A 25779-nucleotide genomic window follows, 5' to 3' on the forward strand; every position below is an offset into this window, starting at 1 on the left:
TCTGATGAGAGCAAGGTTCACTCATTCCCCCCTCACCTGCCCTCTCCCCTCCTCCCACAGAACTGCTTCCTCTTGCCACCTTTATGCGAGATAATCCACCCCATTCTATCTCTCCCTATCTCCCTCTCTCAGTATGTTGTTCTCTCATCCCTTAATTTCCTTTTATTTCTTTTAGATATCTTCCCTTCATCTTCAACTCACCCTGTGTCTGCTCTCTCTCTTTTACATATATATACACACACACATATATATATATACATACATATACATACATACATATACACATAGATATATACATACATACACATTCACTTATATATATACATAAACATATATATATATATATGCATATTCCCTTCAGCTACCCTAATACTGAGGTCTCATGAATCATACATGTCATCTTTCCATGTAGGAATGTAAACAAAACAGTTCAACTTTAGTAAGTCCCTTGCAATTTCTGTTTCTTGATTACCTTTTCATGCTTCTCTTGATTCTTGTGTTTGAAAGTCAAATTTTCTATTCATTTCTGGTCTTTTCACTGAGAAAGCTTGAAAGTCCTCTATTTTATTGAAAGTCCATATTTTGCCTTGGAGCATGATACTCAGTTTTGCTGGGTAGGTGATTCTAGGTTTTAATCCTACCTCCATTGACCTCCGGAATATCGCATTCCAAGCCCTTCGATCTCTTAATGTACAAGCTGCCAGATCTTGGGTTATTCTGATTGGGTTTCCACAATACTCAAATTGTTTCTTTCTGGCTGCTTGCAGTATTTTCTCCTTGATCTGGGAGCTCTGGAATTTGGCGACAATATTCCTAGGAGATTTCTTTTTGGGATCTATTTGAGGAGGCGATCGATGAATTGTTTCAATTTCTATTTTGCCCTGTGGCTCTAGAATACCAGGGCAGTTCTCCTTGATAATTTCTTGAAAGATGGTATCTAGGCTCTTTTTTTGATCATGGCTTTCAGGTAGTCCAGTAATTTTTAAATTATCTCTCCTGGATCTATTTTCCAGGTCAGTGGTTTTTCCAATGAGATATTTCACATTGTCTTCCATTTTTTCATTCCTTTGGTTCTGTTTTATAATATCCTGATTTCTCATAAAGTCACTAGCTTCCACTTGCTCCAGTCTAATTTTTAAAGTAGTATTTTCTTCAGTGGTCTTTTGGACCTCCTTTTCCATTTGTCTAATTCTGCCTTTCAAGGCATTCTTCTCCTCATTGGCTTTTTGGAGCTCTTTTGCCATTTGAGTTAATCTATTTTTTAAGGTGTTGTTTTCTTCAGTGTATTTTTCAGTATTTTTTTGGGTCTCCTTTAGCAAGTCATTGACTTGTTTTTCATGGTTTTCTCGTATCCTTCTCATTTCTCTTCCCAATATTTCCTCTACTTCTCTAACTTGCTTTTCCAAATCCTTTTTGAGCTTTTCCATGGCCTGGGACCAGTTCATGTTTTTCTTGGAGGCTTTGGTTGTAGGCTCTATGACTTTGTTGTCTTCTTTAGGCTGTATGTTTTGGTGTTCTTTGTCACCAAAGAAAGAATCCAAAGTCTGAGACTGAATCTGGGTGTGCTTTCTCTGCCTGGCCATATTCCCAACCAACCAACCTGACCCTTGAGTTTTTCAGTGGGGTATGACTGCTTGTAGACTAACGAGTTCTATGTTCCACGTTTGGGGGGGAGGTGCCAGCTCTGTCACACCAGCACTACTCCTTCCCCAAGAACCCCCAGCCTGGGCTGGGCTTAGATCTTCAGCAGGCTGTGCACTCCTGCTCTTATCTGCCACTTAATTCCTCCCACCAGGTGGGCCTGGGGCCAGAAGCAGCAGCAACTGTAGCTGCCCCACCTCCACTGCCCCCGGGGCTGGAAGCCGAACCGGGAACTCCTTCCACTCCCGCAGCTTTTCCCACTAACCTTCTCTGCAGTCTTTGGTGTTTGTGGGTTGAGGAGTCTGGTAACTGCCGCAGCTCACATATTCAGGCGCTAGGGGCCCCATCCGCCCGACTCCAAGTTTGGTTGTTCCACGCCGCTCAGGCTGGGCTCTGCTCCACTCCATTCCCAGCTCCCAGCTCCGTGTGGGAGAGACCTCACCCAGAGACCATCGAGGCTGTCCTGGGCTGGAGCCCTGCTTCCCTCTGCTGTTCTGTGGGTTCTGCCATTCTAGAATTGGTTCAGAGCCATTTTTTATAGGTTTTTGGAGGGACTCGGTACAGAGCTCACACTAGTCCCTGCTTACCAGCCGCCATCTTGGCTCCGCCCCCTCCTCTTTAATTTTTAACTCAAGTATCATTTATACAAAGCCCCAAAGTAGCAACATTTCCTCCCTTATCTGTTAAGGTACCTCTTGTTGTTGTTCAGTTGTTTTTCAGTTGTGTTCAACTCTTTGTGACCCCATTTGAGGTTTTCTTGGCAAAGACACTGGAGTGGTTTGCCATTTCCCTCTCCGACTCATTTTATAGGTGAGGAAACTGAAGCAAACAGGGTGAAATGATTTGCCTAGGGTCACATAGCTAGTATCTGAGGCTGGATTTGAACTCAGGTCTTCTCGACTCCAGGCCCAGAGCTCTATCCACCATTCTACCTAGCTGCCCTTAAAGGTACTCTTCCCACTCAAACCATTTTTAAATTTACTCATCTATCCCCACAGTAGAATGAGAGATTTTGGAGCTTAGGGACTATTTCTGCTTTTCCTGATGTTTCTTGAGTGCCTGGCACCCTGCCTTACAGAGAGAAGACACTTACTACACATTCATTGAAACAAATTGAGTGATTAGGAAATGATATATCCAAAAACAGGCATGTGGTCTTGAGGCCTTCTTTGGATTTGAATAGGTAGACTTGGGGGGAGTGCTCTTGGCAGGGAAGGCTGCAGGAGAAAGGCATGGTGGGTCAGTAGCCTTCCTCGAATTAAAGGTGACTTGGTGGGGAGCAGTGTGCATGCCTTCCTGAGCCTTTTGATATTGTGTAGCATAGGGGTTCAACAGGAGGCAGAAATACCAGGTTTTGAGCAGGGAAATACTTTTGAAATTCATATTTTGAGGAAGATAAAGATTAGTTTTGTAGAAGGTTGATTGGAAGGGGAAGTAACCTGGCTCATCCATTAATTCAGTATAAGATGTTAAACGCCTGGGTTCAGGACCATGCCTGCTTCTCTTGTCTTATGATATTTCCCCTGATTCCCAATCCTCTTGTGTCTGTCATTTTGGTAACCTCCCTCAGCACTGAGTTCTACTCATGCTCAGTGATCTCTATCATCTCCTTAGATTTTAATTCCATATTGCATGACCTTCAATATCCTACTCACCAGCTCTTAAAGTAGCAAAATACTGTCTTTCCCTCCCATTGGCAGCCCAGGGGCTTACTCTCTTCCCAGCCTGAGCACACATGATGACACATGTTCTGTACTGGAACATTCTCAAGGGCAGAGGAGGCGGAACTGGTGCAGATTCTTCATCTATACATCACCCTTCCAGTATTTAAAGACAGCTGTCATGTCCCTCCTGAAGCTTCTCATCTGAGCTAAGCATCAACGGCTCTTTTTCCTAATCCTCGCTGGGCATGATCTTGGGATGCTTCCCCATCCTGGGTGACCTTCTTTGGATGCTCTCCAGCTTAGCAATGGACTTCCTAAAATGTCATCCTCAGAACTGAACATGATATTCTAGTTTTGTTTTTGTCAACAGGGAGTACGGTGGGGCCATAAACTTCCTTTTTCTGGACCCTAAGCCTTTTCATGTAGGTGAAATTGCCTTAATGATCTGGGTTTCCATTTTGGACTCTTGGTGCCATTTGCTCTTGGAGGGCACTAAAACCTCTAGATTTTCATTTCAGTGAACTTTTTGGGGGGCTATATCTCCCCCATCTAGTAGGTGTAATCCAAGTGTTGCATTTTATATTTCTCTATAATAAATTTAATGTCATTAGGGTGAATCATTCAATCTGTTGGGCATCTCTCCTAGCTTTGTGTCATTCACCATTGTGATAATCACGCTCCCTATTTCTTCCTACAAGTTAGTGTTAAGTAGCCATGGGCCAAAGAGGGCACTCCTACCTGAGCAGTGTTCTCTGAACTTTTCCATTATGCATCCTTATCAGTTTAAGAAAGTGTTGAGCATTCCCTCCCCCCCAACTATGTATATTTATTTTTAAATTTTATCATGAAATACCACAGTAATATGTCCATTATAAAACATACACTAAAATTAAAGAGGTGAAATAAAACAATTATTTATGTTAGTAAGTTTAAGAATGAGAATAAGAACAGTATGATTATGCCTCATTTCATTTTGAAAATCCTGGTTTAACCCTTTGTGATGTAGCAATTTGAACAGAGAGCTGGTTCTAAAGTCCAGTTGATTTTGTACTCTGGATTGAATGGCTGTCACTGATGAAAAAGGTACCTCATAAAAGCATGTTGGCCCAAAAAGAACTGTGTCTAGGCACTTACTAAGTAATGGCCCCCATTTTTCTGTCTCATCCATCAATTTTTGTAAAGATTTATCATTGAAAACGATTGGCTAGCCATTTCCATCTTCCCTGATGTCATTCTGTCAGTCAGTAAACATTTATTAACAACTGCTATGTTTCAGGCAGTGTGCTAAACCCTGGGAATACAAGAAGAAGCAAAAGATAGTCCCTGCCCTCAAGGAACTAATAATCTAATGGGACAGACAAAAACAAATAAACTCTATGCATATATATACACATACATATGCACATGTGCATGCATATGCATGTATAGGCACACATGTGCATGCACATCTATATACACACATTTGTACATATATGTATATACACTCATGTGTGTATGTGTGTGCTTATACACACACAAGCTATATATAGCATAAATAAGAAATAATTAACAGAGTAAAGGTACTGGAATTAAGAAGAGTTGAGGAAGGCTTCCTGTGGAAAGGGAGATTTTAGTCAAGATTTAAAGGAAGCCAGGGAGGTCAGTGATCAGAGCAGAGAAGAGAGAGCATTCCATGCATGGGGGACAGCCAGGGAAAATGCCCAGAGCTGAGAGATGGAGTGTCTTGTTCATGGAACTGCCAGGATGTTAGTCAGTTGCCATTATAAACTATTCAGACTTTGTATTTTCATGTTTTTAACAAATGGTCTCAAGACCGATTGAAACTTTTTGTTTGGAAGATATTACAAAGGTTATAAAATTCTGTTTCCAAGGCTTTTTCTGTATGCCGATATGAATTTTTATAAATGATAAACTTACATTATTTTTGGCAAAAAGCCTAACTTTTAAATGTCTTGCTAATTGTAATGGTCTTATTTTGTCATCTAATATTTCAAGGGAGTTCATAGTTAATGAGAGTGGCTACAAATGGATATTTCAGATAATCTTGATGATTTGTACATTTTTTATTTTGCCAACTTCTTGGGAGATTTGTTTAGACTCTCATTATTTTTAACCTTGCAGTGTGGCTTATGAAGAGGGGGTACTTTGAGTAGGAGCAATATCAGCTCATCTATTTTCTTGTTGGTCATGTGTATTCGCACCATCACTGTTAACTTCAATTTGAGCTTTCTTTGTTGAAATCTTTTTAAGCCTCGTGTCCATCTTGCGAAAGTTAATTTAGTTAGAATTAGATAATATAATCTGTAAATCCACTTGACCTGATACAGATACATTGAAGTACTCTGAAAGGAAATGATTAAGGATGCTGCTGTCCACTCCTCTTCATGAAAATCCAATTCTTCCTTCAGATATCTTACATATAATATAAGACATATGGGTATTTGGCATACAGACTGAGTTAGTACAGCTAAATATTAAAAGAAGATCCAGTATTTTTCCACTCCCTAATGGATTGTCTTGTGTAGCCCCTGAGTTACTTTGAGTTACTTGACTTTTGCCCCCACAACACTTAGAGAACTTCTCTAACTTGACATGGACATATAAATTAGTATTCTTTGGGTCTGATCATTCAACCACGTCTACACTCTCATCATCATCACCACCACACAGTACCAACACCACCATCATCATCATTGTTAGCATTTCTGTTGCACTTCAAGGTTTGCGAGGTGCTTTATGGTTATTCCTTCATTTTCTCCTCTCAACAACCCTGGGAGGCAGGTGCCATCATTATCCCCACTTTATAGATGAGGGAACTGCAGCTGAGGAGGTTAAGTGATTTGCCTAGGATCACACAGCGAGGAAGTGTCTGAGGTTGAGTTTTAACTCTGTTCTTTCTGACTCCAGGTCCAGTATATGTCTAGTACACATCTACCTTGTCCGTAGGAATAGAATGAGAGACTTAGTTAAATATTTTAGAAAAATCTAAGCAAACCGTGTCAATGATGTTCCCCTGATGCTTTTTGGAGGGGGTGGCAAAGGACTCCTGATTTTTGATTTCCATCCTAGGTAGCTCCTTGTGAAGAAGTGTACTGATGTAGCTTGGCAACTCTTCCATGACTTAGACTCAGAGCTTCTTGGAGCAGAATGGGGCCAAGTGACTTGCCCAGGGTCGTCTCATAGCTGGTATGTATTAGAGGCAGGTTTCAAATCTGTCTTCCTAATTCTGAGGCTATGCTAGCCATTATAGTATGTTATGCTAAACATCATTCTCTGCTGCTTGTCACTGGTCTTATAACTGTCAAAACGGGAAAATAGGTTAGTCATCCATGATATGTTGTTGATACATCATGCTGACTCTTTGCTGTCACTGCTTCTTTTTCCAGATTTTCAAAAGCATCCCTTTAGTAACATATTTTAGAATTTCAGCAGAAATTGAAGACAAGTTTGCTGGCTTGTAATTTGTAACATCAACTCTTAGAGTTTTTGAAAAAAAATTGATATTTGAATTGTGAGGTCAAATTTATCTTCTTGCATCAGGTTTTCTTGTTTCTTTGCTTATTACTCATAATTTGTGTACTCATTCATTTTTTAAATAGCATTTTTTATTTATTTAGTATTTTATTTTTCTCCAATTATATGTAAAAATAAAATTTTATCATTTGTTTTTAAAACTTTGAGTTCTACATTCTCTCCCTTCCTCCCTCCCCAGCCCCCTCATTCAGAAGACAAGCAATACGATATAAGTTATACATGTGTAGTCATGCAAAACATACTTCCATATTAGTTGTATTGTAAAAGAAAACATGGGTCAAAAAAGAAAACCCCTCAAGAAAAATAAAGGAAGTAAAAAAAGTATGCTTCAGACACCATCAGTTCTCTCTCTGGAGCTGGATAGCATTTTTCATCATAAGTTCTTGAGAGTTATCTTGAATCATTGTATTGCTGAGAATACCTAAGTCATTCATAGCTGATCATCTTACAATATTGCTGTTAATGTACATAGTACATTTCACTTTGCATCAGCTCATGTAAGTCTTTCCAGGTTTTTCTGAGAGCATCTTGCTCATCATTTATTATCACATAATAGTATTCCATCATAATCATATACCACAACTTTTCAGGCATTCCCCAATTTATGGGAATCCCCTTAATTTCTAGTTCTTTGCTGCCAGAAAAGAGCTGCTATAAATACTTTTGTACATCTAGGTCTTTTTTGTTTTTATCTCTTTTGGGATACAGACCTAGTAGTGGTATTGCTAGGTCAAAGAGTATGCATGGTTTTATAGCCCTTTGGACATAGTTCTGTTGAGGGGGAAAAAACCAGGGATTTGGGAATGCCAAAACTAAAATTCCCAGGACTGGAGTTCCTGGTTGAGGGAGAGTGCCCCTCAAGGACCCAAGGACTGGAGAGGGTCAGGGCCATCTGGGATGAATTCATGATTCCAAGGATTCTTTAAGTCAAGTTGGCAAAGATTTATTATGCTTTATAGTGGGCAAGAGTTCTTAGGGAACCTGCAACCTTAGAGGGGTGCAGGGAGAGCTTTTATAAAAGATTTAGGAGTGAAACTTGTCAATTAGGTGTTTTGGGGTGGTCTTAAAGGAACATGCACTTTTTGTATCTACTGTGCAGGCGTATTACCCAGAGTTCACTGGGAAATAGTCCAAGGGGAGCAACCTGGAGGTGTGGTTTTGACTGTGAAACGTCACTAAGTTAACTATTGGTCAGGGCTGACTGGGAACATCTGAGTGGCTTTCATCAAATGTCTTGTTAGACAAAATAAATGTAAGAGAGTATATATTTGACTATATCTAGGATACATATCAGTAAGGTCAGTAAGTAGTGAATATTGTCATGACCCAGTTGCACAGCCAATTATCAATACACAGGGAGTAGATAGGCACAGCTGCCTACAGTATGGGGAGGAGAGATAAGTATTTTGCCAGCGCATACTGCCCTGCTTTGCTAGAGAGAAACTGCTAGGGCCAATGTTTTGAAGGTAGGGAGAGGTCTGATTTTAGAACTGGATGTGGTTTTGGAATTGGGATTCAGGCACAGGCACCCAAGCAGAGGCTGTTAGAATTAGGGTCCAAGCACAAGTACCCCATCAGTTCCAAACTGCTATTCAGAATGGTTGAATCAGTTCACAACTCCACTAACAATGCATTAATGTCTCATTTTCCTCATATGCCCTCCAACATTTGTCATTTTCCTTTTCTGTCCTATTAGCCAATCTAATATGTATGAGGTAGTACCTCAGAATTTTTAATTTGCATTTCTCCAATCAATAGTGATTTAGAGCATGTTTTCATATGGCTATAGATAGCTTTGATTACTTCCTCTGAAAACTGTTCATATCTGTTGATCGTTTAACAATTGGAGAATGGCTCTTATTTTTATAAATTTGACTTTGTTATTTGTATATCTGAAAAATGAAGCCTTTATCAGAGAAATTTGCTTCGATTTTTTTCACAGTTGTGATAAACTGAATTTCCTTCCATCCTGTTTCCCCTGTTTATTCTTTTTTCTTTCTTCTTTCACCCTGTCCCTTCTCACGTGTTTTGCTTCTGACTACTGCCTCCCCCAATCTGCCCTCCCTTCTTTCCCCTCCCTCCCCCTTCTCTGATCACCTTTCCTTCCTACTTTCCTGTAGGGTAAGATAGATTTCTATACCCAATTGAATGTGTATATTATTCTATCTTTGAGCCAATTCTGATGAGAGTAAGGTTCACTCCCTCCCCTCACTTCCCCTTTCTTCCCCTCCACTGTAAAAGCTTTCTCTTGTCTCTTTTGTGTGAGATGGTTTTCCCCATTCTCCTTTTCCCTTTCTCCCAGTGCATTCCTCTTTCTCATCCCTTAATATTAATATCATATTTAACTCACACCTGTTCCCTCTGTCTATATATACTCCTTCTAACTGCCCTAACAATGAGAAAGTGTTTATGAGTTACAAGTATCATCTTCTCATGTAAGAATGTGAACAGTTTAACCTTATTAAGTCCCTTATGATTTCCCTTTCCTGTTTACCTTTTTATGCTGCTCTTGAGTCTTGTATTTGAAAGTCAGATTTTTCTATTCAGCTCTGGTCTTTTCATCAAGAATGCTTGAAAGTCCTATATCTCATTGAATGTCCATTTTTTCCCCTGAAGTATTATACTCAGTTTTTCTGGTAGGTGATTCTTGGTTTTAATCCTAGCTTCTTTGCCCTCTGGCATATCATATTCTAAGCCCTCTGATTCTTTAATGTAGCAGCTGGTAACTATCCTGACTGGCTCCGTGATACTTGAATTGTTTCTTTCTGGCTGCTTGTAACATTTTCTCCTTGACTTGTGAGCTCTGGAATTTGGCTATGTTATTCCTGGGAGTTTTCATTATGGGATCTCTTTCAGGAGGTGATTGGTTGCTTCGTTCAATTTCTATTTTACCCTCTGGTTCTAGCATATCAGGGCAGTTTTCCTTGATAATTTTTTGAAAGATGTTATTGTTTTGTTGATCATAGCTTTCAGGTAGTCCAGTAGTTTTTTAAAATTCTCTCTCCTGGATGTTTTTCCAATGAGATATTTCACACTGTCTTCTATTTTTTCATTCTTTTGGTTTTGTTTTATTGTTTCTTGGTTTCTTATAAAGTCATTAACTTCCATTTGCTCAATTTTAATTTTTAACAAATTGTTTTGGTCAGTGAGCTTTTGCACCTCCTTTTTTATTTGGCCAGTTCTGCTTTTCAAAGTATTCTTCTCCTCATTTTTTACCATTTGGCCTAGTGTATTTTTAAGGTGTTATTTTCTTCAGTATTTTTTTGTGTCTCCTTTACCAAACTATTGACTTGTTTTTCATTATTTTCTTTCATCACTCTCATTTTTCTTCCCGATTTTTTTCTCTACAGCTCTTACTTGATTTTCTTTTTCTTTTTTAATTTTTTTAAATTTTTTTAAATTTTTTTTATTTTTAGTTTCAAAATCCTTTTTGAGCTCTTCCATGGCCTGAGACCAATTCATCTTTTTCTTGGAGGCTTTGGATGTATGAGCTTTGACTTTGTTATCTTCTTCTGAGTGTGTGTTTTGATCTTCCTTGTCGCTATAGTAACTTTCTTATGAACAGATTTTTTTTTTTCTGTTGTTTGTTCATTTTCCTAGCCTATTTCTTGACTTTTAACTCTTTGCTAATGGTGGGCTCGGCTTCCAGGATGGAGGGCATACTGTCCCAAGTTTCAGGGGTTTTGTGCAGCTGTTTTTAGAGATAGTTCTAGGGACCTGTAAGTTTTCAGTTACTCCAAGGTGGTATGATCTAAGGAGAGCTGTGCTGCGGTCTGTGAGTGACCACAAGCACCGTTTTCTGCCCTGGAACTGTAATGAAGGTCCCTGATCCACTGTCACCATGAGCTCTGGTGTGCTAGTGCTTCTCCTTGTCCTGGGACTGCCACACAGGACTGTGACCCAGATCTGAGTACAGGCAAAGCAACAGAGTCCTGCTTCAGTGCCAGCAAAGAGAACTCTGCCTGATCAGTTGTTCAGCCCCCTTGCCATCTGTGGGCTGAGAGCTCTGGAAGCAGCCATTGCTGATTCAGTGGCTTCCAAGGCCTGCTCCTGGTTTGCTGGGGCTGGGGCTGTGTTGGTGCAGCCTGTGCTGGACTGTGACCCACTCTCACTCAGATCTGACAGACCTTTCATGCCACCTTCTAAGTTGTCTTGGGCTGGAAAATTATTTCACCCTGTCCTTTTGTGGGTTATACTGCTCCAGGAATTGTTTTATGGCATCATTTAAAGGTGTTTGGAGGGGAGCTCAGGCCTGTTACTGCCTTTTCTTCACCATCTTGACTCTGCCTCTCCATTTATTTTTATAGAGACATCCAAAGCTATGAACTTTATTGTTGGATTTTGTCTCTGTGAAGTGATTATGTTTACTGCTTTTTACCTCCTATGTTGTAGGTGTCTCTGTGGTATCTAGATTTTTAGATCTACAGAAATTATTTTCTTCCTTATCTTCCCCCTTCATTTTCAAGCCTTTTTAGAGTTTCAAGTTTCTAGGCACATACATTCTTACCACTCCTTCTTGCGTAGTTTCTGACTAGGACTTCATAATCTCTAGCTCTCTTTTCTAGGTTCCTCTTGGAAGTATCATTTGTCCCTATAAAGACAATTAGAATTGGGTAGTAATCATCTTATTTGATCAGTCTTGGGAGTTTGTCTGGTACTTCTCAAATTATGTGTACAGGTAAGTCAGTAGTTCTCTCTATAACTAATGTCATCAGCAGATGGCCAGGCCACCTTGATACTCTTCAGCATGAAGTTTCTAACCAACCCTACTTTTCTCTTCCTCTGAAATTTAGCAGATGTTCTCTTTCCTGTCAGCACATGTGAAATTACATCATGGTCCCTTGGAGTTTAAGGAGTTTCTTCCTTCATAGGTTACATTGCCCACTCTGTTGGAAGAGTCTTATGCCTTATACTTATTCCTAATTATTAAGGGATCCTTCTTCCCTTTTTTCTCCGTGTTCACATTTTTCCACCCTGCAACATTAAAATATGGGGTAGGTTTCCCATCTTTTTCTTTAGTTTTGTTTTCTTTGTTTTTACTTTGAAGTCTTGCTTTCCTTTTGCTTACATCACAGACAACATTAAACATTTACACCTTTATTCCCTTCCCCTAGATTTTCTTCATGAATGTAATATACTTGGAAGACTTCATCCTGGAGAGAAACCATTTGAATGTAATCAGTGTGGAAAAACTTATTGCAGCAAGCAGTATTTAACTGAACATCAAAGAATTCATACTGGCGAGAAACCTTATAAATGTAAAGAATGTGGGACAGCCTTTAGTCAGAAGAGACACCTTAAAATACATACTATAACTCATACTGGAAAGAAACCTTTTGAATGTAATCAATGTGGGAAAGCTTATTGCAGCAAACAATACTTAACTGAACATCAAAGAATTCATACTGGAGAGAAACCCTATAAATGTACTAAATGTGGGGACACCTTCAATCGTAAACACTCCCTAGGCCAACATGAAAAAATTCATACTGGAGAAAAACCCTACAAATGTAATGAATGTGGGAAAGCCTTTGGTCAGACAAGACACCTTAAAATGCATAAGATAACTCATACTGGAAAGAATCCCTTTGAATGTAATGAATGTGGGAGAGCTTATTGCAGTAAACAATATCTAACTGAACATCAAAGAATTCATACTGGAGAGAAACCCTATAAATGTAATGAATGTGGGAAAGCCTTCAACCGGAAACATTCTCTAGGCCAACATGAAAAAATGCATACTGGAGAGAAACCCTACAAATGTAATGAATGTGGGAAAGCCTACAGTCAAAAGAGACACCTTAAAATACACAAGATAATTCATACTGGGAAAAAGCCCTTTAAATGTAATGAATGTGGGAAAGCTTACTGCAGGAAACAATATCTAATAGAACATCAAAGAATTCATACGGGAGAGAAACCTTATAACTGTCATGAATGTGGGAAAGCCTTCAGCTCTAAGGCAAATTTTTATGTACATAAGCGAATCCACAGTGGAGAGAAACCCTACATATGTAATGAATGTGGCAAAGACTTTACACAGCAAGGACAACTTAAAATGCATAAGATATTTCATACTGGAAAGAAGCCCTTTGAATGTAATGAATGTGGAAAAGCCTTCTACACCAATTCTGGCCTTAAAGAACATAAACTAATTCATTCTGGAGAGAAACCTTTTGAGTGTATTGACTGTGGGAAAGGCTTCAGGTTCAGTTCAGGTCTTCTGAAACATCAGAGAAGTCATTCCGAAGAGAAACCTTATAAATGTAATGAATGTGGGAAAGGCTTCAGGAGGAGCTCATACCTTATGCAACATGAGAGAATTCATACTGGAGAGAAACCCTATGAATGTAATGAATGTGGGAAGGTTTTCAGGTGGAAGGGAAACCTTGATTCACATAAGAGAGTTCATATTAAGGGAAAACCATATTCATGTAATGAATGTGGGAAAGCCTTTAGGCTTAAGGACAGCCTTAATACACATGAGAGAATTTGTACTGGAAAGAAATGCTTTGAATGAAAGGAGTGGATAGTAGCTTATAGTCAGAGGCTAAACTTTGCTGCACATAATAAAACAGTCCACAGGGATGCTTTGAATGTAAGGAATCAGTGAAAACTTTGCCATTTTATATGTACTGTTTATTAGTTAAGAATTCATACTGGGCAGAAATCCTATGACTAATGAATGTGAGACAGCCTTCCACTGGAAGCAAAACCTTAATATACACACAAAAAACCTTAATATTTAGAAGAAACCTTATTTTTAGTGTAATGGATATAGGAAACCCTCCAAATGGTGTGGGAAGCTCTCCAAATGGTGTGAGACGATGGAGAGAACCTTTTTGGTGTACAAAATGTGGAGAACGCTTAATGAGAAAACAAAACTTAGCATGAATCAGAGCTTTCATACTGGCAGCATCACATTTAATGTGATGAATGTAGTTTAACTAAAACAACAGAAACCTGGAGTATCATTAAGAGACTTCATGCTAGAGAAAGAAATTCTTTGGTTATAATAAATTGGGAAAGTCTTCAGGCTGAGTCAAACCTTTGCTACATGCCATAAAATTGTTATTTAAAAAAATATCATTTGGGGAAAACTTCAGCTGGGGGAACACATTACATGACCTCAGATAATTTATCTGGGTGAGAATCTCCATGAATGTAGTAAGAATAATTGAAATTCCATCATTGACCTCATACTAATGATTAACTCCGTAGGCATGATGGAAAGAATGCTTCAGAAGAGTTTATGGTCTCAAAATTTCAGTTATAAGGTGCCTCAGAAGCCATTTGGTCAAGTTTTATCTGAAAAGGAATCTCCTGTATAAGATGCAAGTTTTATCTAGTTCTTGTTTTAAGACTTTTAATGAGCGGGAGTCCATTGCTTCCTTAAGGCAGTAGGCTCCACTTTTGGATTAATATACTAATTCAAATTTTCTTTATATTAAGCCCTTAAGAAAGTGCTTCTTTGCACTTTCTCCCATTTTTCCTAGCTCTGCCCTCTGTGGCCAACTACAACATGCTTAGTCCCTCCTCCTAGTGACAGCCCATCATATTCTTGACATTAGCTATAATGCCCTCGGTTAGTCTTCTCTTCTGTAGAAACATCTTCAGTTCTCTCACCTCAACTTCATATAAAATGAACTAAGGCTCTCTTTTTAACACTTAAGCATATCACTTGTCTTCATAGAATATGACGTGAATGAATGTAAAATCATTAATTATAATTACTTATAAATTAGTTGCTGGCTTACTCTTAGTAAGAGTAGTATCAAGTGTTGTGCTAAGCACTGGGGATACAAATACAAAGGAGAAACTGTCTGCCCCCAGGGAACTTAGATTTTAATATGAGAAGAAAACACACATAGGAGAGTGGTAGTTTGGAATAGTTGTTTTGGCTTGGGAGATGGTGAATTGATTGACATGCCCTTTTTCCAATAGCACTGGTGATATCAATTTTATCATGGCTGCAGAGCAGAAAACTGGCAGTGGAAGAGGGGAAAAAGTAGAAGGGTATGACGGGTTAGATGTCAGAAGATGACCATGGGTAGAACGTCAATCTTGGCTAGAAATGGCTGGATAGTGTGGGTCATTTGATATACTCATTAATTAGAATAGCATATCCCTATACTAAGAATTCTAGAGGTGAGAGGGACAAGTCCCTGAGAAGGTGGCATCTGGCCTGTGAAGGTGCAATAGTAGGGAAGATGGTAAGGTCTGGAGGGCCATAGGATACAGCAGCAGGCAGGACAGATGACTGTGGTAGAATTTCAAGCATAGTGGGACCAGTTACATATGGATCATGTGATACACTTGCCAGGACAGCGAAGAGCCAGGAATTCCTGAGCTAAGGACATAGTCTTTGGACTCCAGTATATTAGTAGGATGGATGACAAAGTCTGGAGATCCAGAGGGTGCAGCGGTAGGCAGGATAGAGGGAAGGATGACCGAGGTGGAACGTGAAGTATGGCTCAGACTAGCCAGACATACTGGGACGTTTAACACACCAATCAGGATAGCACGGACCTTATGGTGGGAATTCCAGAGATGAAATAGGTATTCTAGAATTAATGAGAATATTTTGAATAGATCTGGTCTGAACAGTGGAAGAATACAGCAATACCATCCCCACTCTGAAAAATATGACATGCCTAATGCATCTTGAGATTCAATTAGCTTTCTTTGGCTATACTTTTACATTGTTTGACTCCTTTTGGGTCTTCCATTCACTGAAATCTCCTGACTTTTGTCAGATGAACTGCTTTCTAGCATTGCCTCCCCTGTCTTATATTTGTGAAGCTGATGTGATAAACCTAAGTGTAAGCCACTAACTACATTTACCCCTATTACATTTCATCTGATTCATTTTGGTCCAATGTTCTAGCAGGTCAAGCTTTTTTGAATTACTGACTCTATGATCCTAGTGTGTTAGCTTTTCTTCCCAGGTTTGTTCCACCTGCAAATTTGATAAGCAGGCCTTGATCCAACTGTTAATAAAAATGTCAAATAGCACAGATCTCTGGAATTCTGCATTGGAGAACCCTTTCCCCTTTAATGTCAAATAGTTCTCATCAAAAGAAACCATACTTTATTCAGTGCTGAGGAGATATTGTGTCGGATTTTTTTTTCCCCACCTGCTACAATAGTGTTGCCTTGAGAGAAAAATGACTTGAAAGTTCCCCCCAGTGGTGTGGGTCAGTGGTCCCTGCTGGCTGCATATTGACTTAGAAAACCACAAATTAACATCATCTATATTGTATTTTTATTTGTTAAATATTTCCCAATTACATTTTAATCTGGTTTCAGACTGCACTAGGGAGGCTATAGGGCCTCTGAGTTTAGTGTAGATCATAATCTGTTCTCCTTTAAGTGGGCCACAGTGAATCCACCTAATGTTCTGGAGTCTTTCCTTGAATTCTGACATTAGGGTACTAGTGGAGCACTTTATTCATCTGTCTTCCCTTACCACTGCCATGTAACATACCCATCTTCTATTCCAACTGATCTGATTTATTGATGACATCTTTTACTCCTGTTCTTTGGAGCCATTCGTTGGTTATACCCTGTTCACACCCACTATGGACCTCTCCATTGCCCTCTGTGTGATAGTCGTATCTATTTCTTTGGAGCCTTGTATTCCATGTCTTATTGCCTGACAGTATTATTGGTAGAATGTTGGTTTTCAAAAGATGGGCCTTTGCTTTCATTGGAAGCTTGGAGGCATTAAATAAGCTTTGCAGTTTCCTATTGGCAATCCAGAACCCTCTCCTCTTGGTTAACTTTGGATCCGTCCATCTATGTAGTCTTTCCCAAATATACGTACTTTTGGACAAGTTCTATAGGTTGGTCATCAACATGTATGTTTTAATCTGGGCAGTACATATTCTTCAGCAACTTGGATTTTTCCTGTTTGGATGGTCGGGCTACACCCCTTTAAAACATAACAGATTTCTTCCAGAAGACTGCAGTGTCCAAGGGCTTGATGCAGTTAGCACAGTGTTATCCACAAACAGAAAAATCTGGAAGACATCACTTTTTCAACTTAAGACTTTATGTTTGATCTCCTCCATCACAGTGGCAAAGTTTTGGCAAAAATAAATCCCTCTGTTTTATGCCTTGTCTGGTGTTTATGAACAGGATTATTTCAGTTATTTTATCTTACAATAATTTTAACGTGTGGGTGGGGAGCCCGTTGTTACAAAAGAACCAGTAAGGTGGCATTTTGTTCTATCTGATCAAATGCTTTTAACAAACAGTGGCCCAAATCCTATACATTTTTTAATTAATTGTTTAATGGTAATGATATGGTCCAATGTTGGAGACTGCTTGGCAGAGCCTGTTTAATCTTTAGTAATATCCTCATTAAATATATTCTTAATTCATGTCATGTCATACTTATTGACTCTATTATATGAGCTCCTTAGGGGTAGGGACCGTCTTTTGCCTCTTTTTGCATCTTCAGCACTTAACACAGTGCCTGGCACTTAATAAAGGTTTTTTTTTTTGACTGACTGACTCATGTAGATGATTCTTATAAAGATTTTGTATAACTGGAAGAGAAGGTATGTAGGTCAGAAGTTATTGATGTTCTCTTGGTCACTTTAGTCAATATTAATGATTCCAGATTTTTCCATTGCTTTGGTATCTTCCTCTTTGATACCTTGGATATCCATCCTTTGATGGCCTCACAATTGTGTCATTTCTAGCACAGATCTCAATATTCAATTGGTCTGGGCTGCCCAATTTTCCCATCTTTGTTCTCTTTATTGTCATTTTGATCTCTCCTATGAGCACACCAATACTGTGATGCTAGCATATGTGTGGGATGATTCCACTGTTCTTGATGGAGAAAAACATTTTTCATCACAACTTTTACAAATCTTTTCCATTTGTCTTCTGTTTGTTTTCCTTCCATTTTAATTATTAATGCACTTTGGATGACTTTGCTTAGTTGGATACCATGCTGAACTTTTATCCTTCTCTGCTTCCCTCAGGGACCATGCTCCTGAGCATTGTCTATCATTTTTTTTGGCAGTACTTTTAAAATAAAGTCATACTCTATCCCTAGCTTTGGCTGACACTGTTCTTCTATTTGTTAAGTCAGATGTTTGCTGACTGATGAGCTTTCTCTGCTCTTAGCTTCTTTGTAGCAAATTAATTTACATTGAGTTAACTTCTATGTAAAATTCTTAGCATTGATATCGATATGTCTATTATCTATTATCCATTTTTGATCGTAAGTTACTTGTTTAAATAGTTCAGGATTAAGTTATTTCACTTGTATGCCTTAACGTTTTTCTCATTGTTTTTTGTTTGTTTTTACTAATTATAATCATAGCTCTGATCGTAGACTGACATCATAGGTACCTGGTTCAATATCAATAGCTATTCCCTATTTTATCTGTTAAAATATAATCTACTTTGTTTTAAAAATGGTTTTGTTTGGTGCTCTCTGTGTTCTAGCACCTGCCTATGTGTAGAGAGGCACGTTGTAGTAGGCTGGCCATCTAAAAACAACACAAGAAATGAAGTAAAATGAAAAGTGGCCCTTGGTGCTTTGCTGCCCCCATTCTGCTTCTGATGTGATGATGATTAGTCATGGGAAAACAGACCATCAACAAATATTAATTTGACTACTGATATTCTAAATGCAAGATTTTCGTCCGGTGGTCAAGTGGACATATTGCTGAAGGAGGAGAATCATAGCAATCTTGGCATTTTTGTTATAAACAAAACCAGAAGACAGATGGAAGTTGTAGCCAAATAGTAGGGTATTGGCTAGAAGACAACCTTAAAGGCATTTATTGGAGAAATAAAGAAAGGTGGTAGATAGGGATAATGCAGCCCAACCATAAACAAATAATATTTCTATTATGTGAGTCTCCCCTTATTTCTGTAAAGAATGTTTTTATGCAAGCCCTGAGTATGACTTGGTAGGTAGACTCCCAGGTATATTAAATATTTATAGATACTTTGAATGGAATTTCTTTTTATAAGTCCTATTGAGTTTTGTCAATAATATACAGAAAGGCTGAAGATTTGAGTTTATTTTATATCTTCTATTTGACAGAAGTTATTGTTTCAATTAATTTTTTAGTTGAACCTCTATCATAAGTGATAATTTTTCCCTCTGCCTATATTTATTCTCTCAATTTCTTTTTCTGTCTTTTATATAGCTTGCATTTCTAGATCTGTATAAAATTAGTGATGACAATGGACATTCTTACTTTTCCTTTAGTCTTCCTGGAAAGACCTCTAGTAGATTCTTCATTTCAAACAATGCTAGCTTTTCGTTTTAGATAAAAGTTTACCTTATTAAGGAAAAGTCCATATTCCCCAATTTTTTTTTAACATGGGTGCTTGTATTTTGTCAACAGATTTTTCTGCATCTTTTGATATAATCATGTGATTTTTGGTTTTGTCATTAATATGGGTCAACACAGTGACCCTTAATGACTTTTGAAGGTCAGTGATGAAGAGCACCTATCACCTCTGGGCAGATGATGGACTCAAAATGCAGAATGAGATACATTTTCAGATATGGCTAAGGTGCTCATTTGCTTGGCAACTTGACTATACACATTTGTTAGAAGGGAGGGCTTCCATTTGGGGAGGGGTGATTTAGTGTGAATGAAACATCACTAAAACAAAAAAAAAGGAAAAAAATTTTAGAAGGAAATAGACACAAAGGAACTTTACTACTATGTGAAACCTAAAATGCATTTTTGTATCTTTGTATATTAAAATATTTGTGTTTGTGGTTTATTAAGTTGGTAGGAAAAATATTAAACATTTTTATAAAAAATTCTTCGGATGTGGAGGATGTACCCTCCCTAGGGTGCCTTGACAGTTTCTGTAGTCTGCAATTGTTTTTCATTCAAGATTTGTAAATCAAATCCTTCAATAAATTCCATTGGAATATATACAAGTTGTTTATTGGGTTTTACTTTTTTAGCTTTTATGGGTACAATGCTTACCACATAATGCTGATTATATGTATATATATGTATATATCTCAAATATGTATATGTACATACATATACATGTATGTACATGTATGTGTATAAACACACACACACATTGATTTATTTCCCCCCCAAGAACCTCTTCAGTTGAATCTCCTGGTCTGTTGTCTTAGAATAGTAATTTCCTTTGATGAAATTTACTGTTGTTTCTATAAAGAAACCACCACTTCTTTAAAATTGTTATATATCCTCCATTTTTAAATTCTTTCTTTAAGAGTTAGCCGTAAAAAATCTGTGCATTCCAGACCCAGATAGCCAAAGCAAATGGCGTGGAGATGCGAGATGGCTGCGTCCTGTTTGATGGTGGAGTATGTGGAGTGGAGTAAGGTGTAACAAAGCTGGGAAAGGTAGGAAGGGACCAAGTTATAGAGGACCTTCAGCGTAAAACAGATTAAATTGCCCCTGGAGGTAAGAGAGAGCCCCCAGAGGGAGCTCACCGAGCAGATAGGTAACATGGTAAGACTTACTTTAGGAAAAAGGTAGGGAGGGAATGCACTGGAGTCAGGGCAGCCCCTTAGAAGGCTCTTGCATTAGTCCAGGTGAGGAAGGTCTGAACCAGGGTTTGGGGGAGAGGGAGCCGTGGAAGAGAAATAGAAGTGGAAACGAGATTTGGAGTAGATCGGATGAGGGCAGCCCGCAGGTTTGAGGTTCTGGGTGACTGGGAGAACCCCACTGGGGGTTTTCTTGGCAGAGACACTGGAGTGGTTTACCATTGCCTTCTCCAGCTCATTTGACAGACGAGGATACTGAGGCAGACAGCATCCAGTGACTCGCCCGGCGTCACACTGTCAGTGTCTGAGGCCGGATCTGCCCTCGGCGTTTCCTGACTCCTGGCCCGGGGCTCCATCCACCGACCCATCCAGCTGCCCCCCTCCCCTCGACCTTCCTTCCCCCTCTCCCTCCCCACCCTCTGCAGTTCTTAAACCTGGGGCCCGCCAACTTTTTTTTTAATTAATAACTTATTTCGCTACGTCAGACTTCTTCCAGCTTCCACCAGCCTCGCCTGGGGGTCTCTGACACAAAAAAGGCTGAGAACGGCTGGAACGGAGGAGGGAGAAGGGCCCGGGATCCGACCTTGAGAGCCACGGGGGGTGCCGTGCCTGGGGATCCCGCAGGATCTGGAAAGGAGCGGCTGGGCAGGTGGGGCTGGGTGGGTCGGGGAGCCAGAGGTGAGCCCCAGGCGCCGAGGCGACGCCGTAGACGTGTAGCTTTCCCCCCTACGGAGCCGTCTCCGACACGCGCTGACACCAGACCCGCCGCCAATCTCCTTACGGCAGCGCCGGGAGTGGGGTCTGGGAGAGGAGGGATCAACCACCCTCCAGCATGGTTCAGGGCGAAGCGCCTGGGGTGCAACTTGACACAGGCGCGCTAGCGGGACCTGATGCGTCTGCGCAGAAGCAGCGCCGAACCACGTCTCCCAGAATCCTCTCCTTGGGACGAGCCTCCTTTACCCAAATCCTTCATTGGTCGGCGGCTTCGCCGCTCGGTGTGCTCAGCGTGCGCAGGCGCAGTTCCAGGCAGGTTGGGTTTTTACACTCCTTTGCTGGCTCAGCGCCACCCTGGCTGCAGGTGAGTATCAGCGTGAACAGAGGCGTCAGCGGGGCGGGTCATTGCCCCTCCCCCCCTCGCCCCACCCTCAGGCCTGACCTCCCCTCCCCGCCGCCCGGCTCAAGGCTCTCCGTCCCTGGGACAGGGCCCAGTCCTTGGCTCCTCCTGGCCTCAGTTTCTTCCTCTGTCACATGAGATCCGCGGGGGAAGAGGACGGGGCGAGGGAGGCTCGATGGTCCCTGCCCCACCAAACCCCAAGGGAGGGCGGATCTGGAGTGAGGAGGCCGAGGGTGTGATGCCGACAACCTGAGTGGACACCCCAGGGACAAAATCGGAGCAGCTCGGTCTGGGGGGGGAGCCCGGTGCGTGGGGGGCGGGGTCTGGAAATCCCCAGCGGGACGGGCTCAGGATGGGGGAAACCCTGGAGGGGGAGCTGGGGGAAGGGGCGGGGTCTAGAAATATGCAGGGGTCAGGGGGCTGCACCCCCTCCAGTGGTCTAGGCCCCAGACCACGCCCTTCTGTCCCAGCTCTTGGTCTGTCACTCACACAAGCTCCTGGGTTGAGAAGAGCTGGAATCTGGGAGTCAGGAGGGACCCGGGGTCAAATCTGCTTTGACACTTAACCAGTTGTAAGACCGCGGTTAAGTTTAGAAGCATTGTGGGGCTCAGATGAGGTAATCGATGTAAAGCGCTTTGCAGACCTAAATACCAGTTAGCATCATCAGCACCACTATTACCATCATTACCATCATCATCCTCACCATCAGTCTACAGCCACCAGGTCTCCAATCTGGTGATCACTTCCCCACCGAGAGCTCAAGCAGGGTTTATGGAGCCATATAGGGTGTGCTAGTAAATGTTTTAACAACCAGGCTCTCCCTGGGGGTGTGTATCTGTAAATTGTATGCCCATATGCTTTTAAGTTTAATCTGCATTATTAACTCTCTTCATTGCTTTCCTAAGTCTAGACAGTCAACAAAACAATAAATCAAGGCCCTGTTCTCAATGGATTTCAGAGGCGTAAATATTGACAATTTAACAAGAGCTGGATCCAGCACACCCCTAGGCAATTCGAAGCTATTCTCTTATTTTCTACATCTGGAAAATGAGAATAATTCTGGTGTCACTTATTTCCCTGTGATGTAGTGAGACTTAAAGGAGATACTAGGCACAACGTGCTTTGTAAACTCTAAATAAAGCACCCATCTGCTGTGATCTTGAGGACCTTTTTTGGGGGGGGTTCAGACCCTTCCCCATCGTTTTAGCTCATCCTTGTCAGCTCGATCCACTGAAAAGGGAATTTTATTTGGAGTCAAAAGCCTTGGATTTAAATCCTGGTTCTGCTACTTACTCTCTTAATTTAAAAAATTTATTCATTTTAAACAAATACAAAAGGAAAAAAGAAAAAAACATTTACATATAGACAGCAGCACATAAGAGAGGATTCAATATAAAACAATAAATTTCTTTTCAAGAAAACCTATGTAATAAATACTACACGTTGTTTTCAAAGCTACCCCAACTTTTCTGTGTGCTTCCTCCTAGGTTTTCTTTTGTTCTCTGCTGTGCACTTATTATTTATTTATTTTCTTGTTCCCTTGCTGCCCCCCCCCGGGCTACAATTAGATACATATATATATATAAAATATACACACACATACATACATATCCATAAACATACACATATACATATATTTAAGGCCTTCCTGTGCACATTTCTGTTTATGCGTTCTTTCTCAGAGGTAGATAGCATCTTCCTTCATAGCTCCAAGTCTTTCTATGTTTTTCTAAAGTCAACCAGCTCATCATTTCTTATATCACAGTAGTATTCCATCACAATTGTAATTAACCACTCCCCAATTGAAGAATATCTATCATATTAGCCAATCTGATAGGTATGAGATGATATCTCAAAGTTGTTTTAATTTGCATTTCTCTAAACAATAATGATTTAGACCATTTTTTTCATATGATTATATATAGCTATGATTTCTTCATCAAAAAACTCCCATGTGTATCCTTTGACCATTTATCAGTTGGGATGTGACTGTATTCTTATACATTTGATAAAGTTTTTTATATATTTGAAAAATGAGACCATTATCTGAGAGATTGTCAATGAAAGTTTTCCCCTGATTTTCTGCTTTCCTTTTAATCTTGGCTACATTGGTTTTAAAAGCTTTTTAATTTAAAATAATAGAAATTATCCATTTTACACCTCAACAATGCTCTCTGTCTCTTGTTTCTTCATATATTATTCTCCTATCCGTGAGTCTGAATGGTAACATATTCCATTTTCTTTAATTTTCTTGTGATTTCTCCCTTTATATCTAGGTCATGTATCCATTTTGACCTTATCTTGGTGCATGGTTTAATAGATTGGTCTGTTCCCAATTCCTGCCAGACTTCTTGCCAGCTTTCCCAACAATTTTTACCAAATAATGAATTCTTATCCCCTAAATATAAATCTTTACATTTGTCAAACACAAAGTTAGTCTTTTACTACTATGTATTGTATGGCTATTCTTTTCCATTAATCTAGCCTATTTCTTAGCCAATACCAGATAGTTCTGATATTTACAGTCTTTTAATATAGTTTAAGGGCTGGTACTGCTGACTCTCCTTCCTTTACATTTCCCCCTTTTAGTTTGTTTAGAATTCTTGATCTTTTGTTTTTCCAAATGGATTTTATTATTTTTTCTAACTCAGTAAAATAATTTTTTAGTAATTTAATTGGAATGGCATTGAATAAATGGATCAGTTAGGCAAAATCGTCATTTTTATTATATTGGCTTTACCCATGTTCATGTATTTCCTATGTCTGTTTTGGCAGGTGTACTCAGTTATTTTATTTATTTTGTCTAGTAATTTTAAATGGTGTAAAACAATATTGAATAATATTGGCGCTATGTAGTATAATTTCCCTATTTTTCTCTTTTAATTAAATCTGTTTTAGCTTTAACTTTATCTGAGATCATGATTGCTATCCCTACTTTTTTTTTTTACTTAATAAATTCTACTCCAGCACACATTTAGGGTTGCTGTTTATCTAGTTTTATATCCTTTACACTTTAGTCTTTTATCCCTTCTGAAATTGATTCTTTGAACTCCTGTAAAACTTTACATTTACTTCCATTAAATAGTATCTTAGATTCAGTCCCATATTCAAGTCTGTGGAAGTCTTTTTTATATCTAGACTCCTTAATCTAATGTGCTAGCAATCCCTTCCAGCTTTATCTGACAAAAATGTTAAATAGTATGTGGATACTAATGAATGGAAACCTTCCAAACTGACTTGACTTTATTGTGGTTGAGTCATTTTTCAATTGTGTCCAAGCTTTGTGACCCCATTTGGGGTTTTCTTGGCAAAAATACAGGAGTGGTTTGCCATTTCATTCTGCAGCTTGTTTTATAGATTGAGGAGACTGAGGCAAACAGGATTAAGTGACTTGCCCAGGGTCACAGAGCTAGTAAGTGTCTGAGGCTGGATTTGAATTCAGGTCTTTCTGACTCCAGACCTGGCACTCTATCTACTGTCCCACCTAGCTATCTGTAAATTGACTTAATGTCTTGCTTTGGGTTTGACCAGTTTCACATCTACCCAACTGTTGTATTTACTCATCGATATTTCTTCATTTTGTGTAGAAGGTGTGGAAAATATTATACTATTTTATATCATTTTAAATTTCAACTAGACCCAGAACCTGAATTAATGAGTAACTGGATGAAGATCCAGGACCTGAGCTTCTTTGTTCTCTCTAAATGTTTGCTCAGTAAATACCCTTACCTCTGTCAACAAGGCCAGGTTAGACTGACCTAAGGACATTCTTACCCCTGATAGTCATTAAAGGATGAGACCCTAACCCCAAGAGAGATTACCTTTCTTAATATTCTACAGATATATACTATGTTATGGAATGTAATGAGACACAGAGACGCTGGGCTATAGTTTCAACTGACTTTTGTCAACATCCTTTACAACCCTATTCCAATAAGGAAAATCCTCTTCTTGTATCATGGTTAAACATACATGGGGGTCATAAACGTGAGGTAATACAGGCTTGCTAGGTCTGCTAAAATAACGTATGTAAGTTTTCTCATTCCTTTGTTCAGGCAGCCAGAGCTTGTGCTCTGACTCCTTGTACGTACAAGTAAGCTAGCTTAGCTATGCTTTAAGGGAAAATAATAAACAACATGGATTTTTCTATCATCTAGCTCTGTTGTTTCCTTCAACCAAATTTTCAGGTTTAACAGTTATGGTGCCGTGACTTTCAGATGGAAATGATGGAAACGGGACAATGCAGCCCAACCTTGCCAACGCTTTTGGGTGCCACAGGATTAATTTTTCCTGGAATTTTGGCCTTG

General features: G+C 39.6%; 1 protein-coding gene across 1 annotated transcript in view; it reads left to right on the forward strand.

Annotated features, from left to right (window-relative positions):
• LOC118841599 (zinc finger protein 420-like) overlaps positions 1 to 25779 on the forward strand; it is a 65773-nt gene that overhangs the window by 12561 nt on the left and 27433 nt on the right. The window contains exon 6 of the mRNA XM_036749152.1: positions 11954 to 13046. Within this exon, the coding sequence (XP_036605047.1) occupies positions 11954 to 13046 (1093 nt within the window). The remainder of the gene's footprint in view (positions 1 to 11953; positions 13047 to 25779) is intronic.

The sequence above is a fragment of the Trichosurus vulpecula genome, chromosome 3, assembly GCF_011100635.1.
Source record: "Trichosurus vulpecula isolate mTriVul1 chromosome 3, mTriVul1.pri, whole genome shotgun sequence".
Lineage (NCBI taxonomy): Eukaryota > Metazoa > Chordata > Mammalia > Diprotodontia > Phalangeridae > Trichosurus > Trichosurus vulpecula.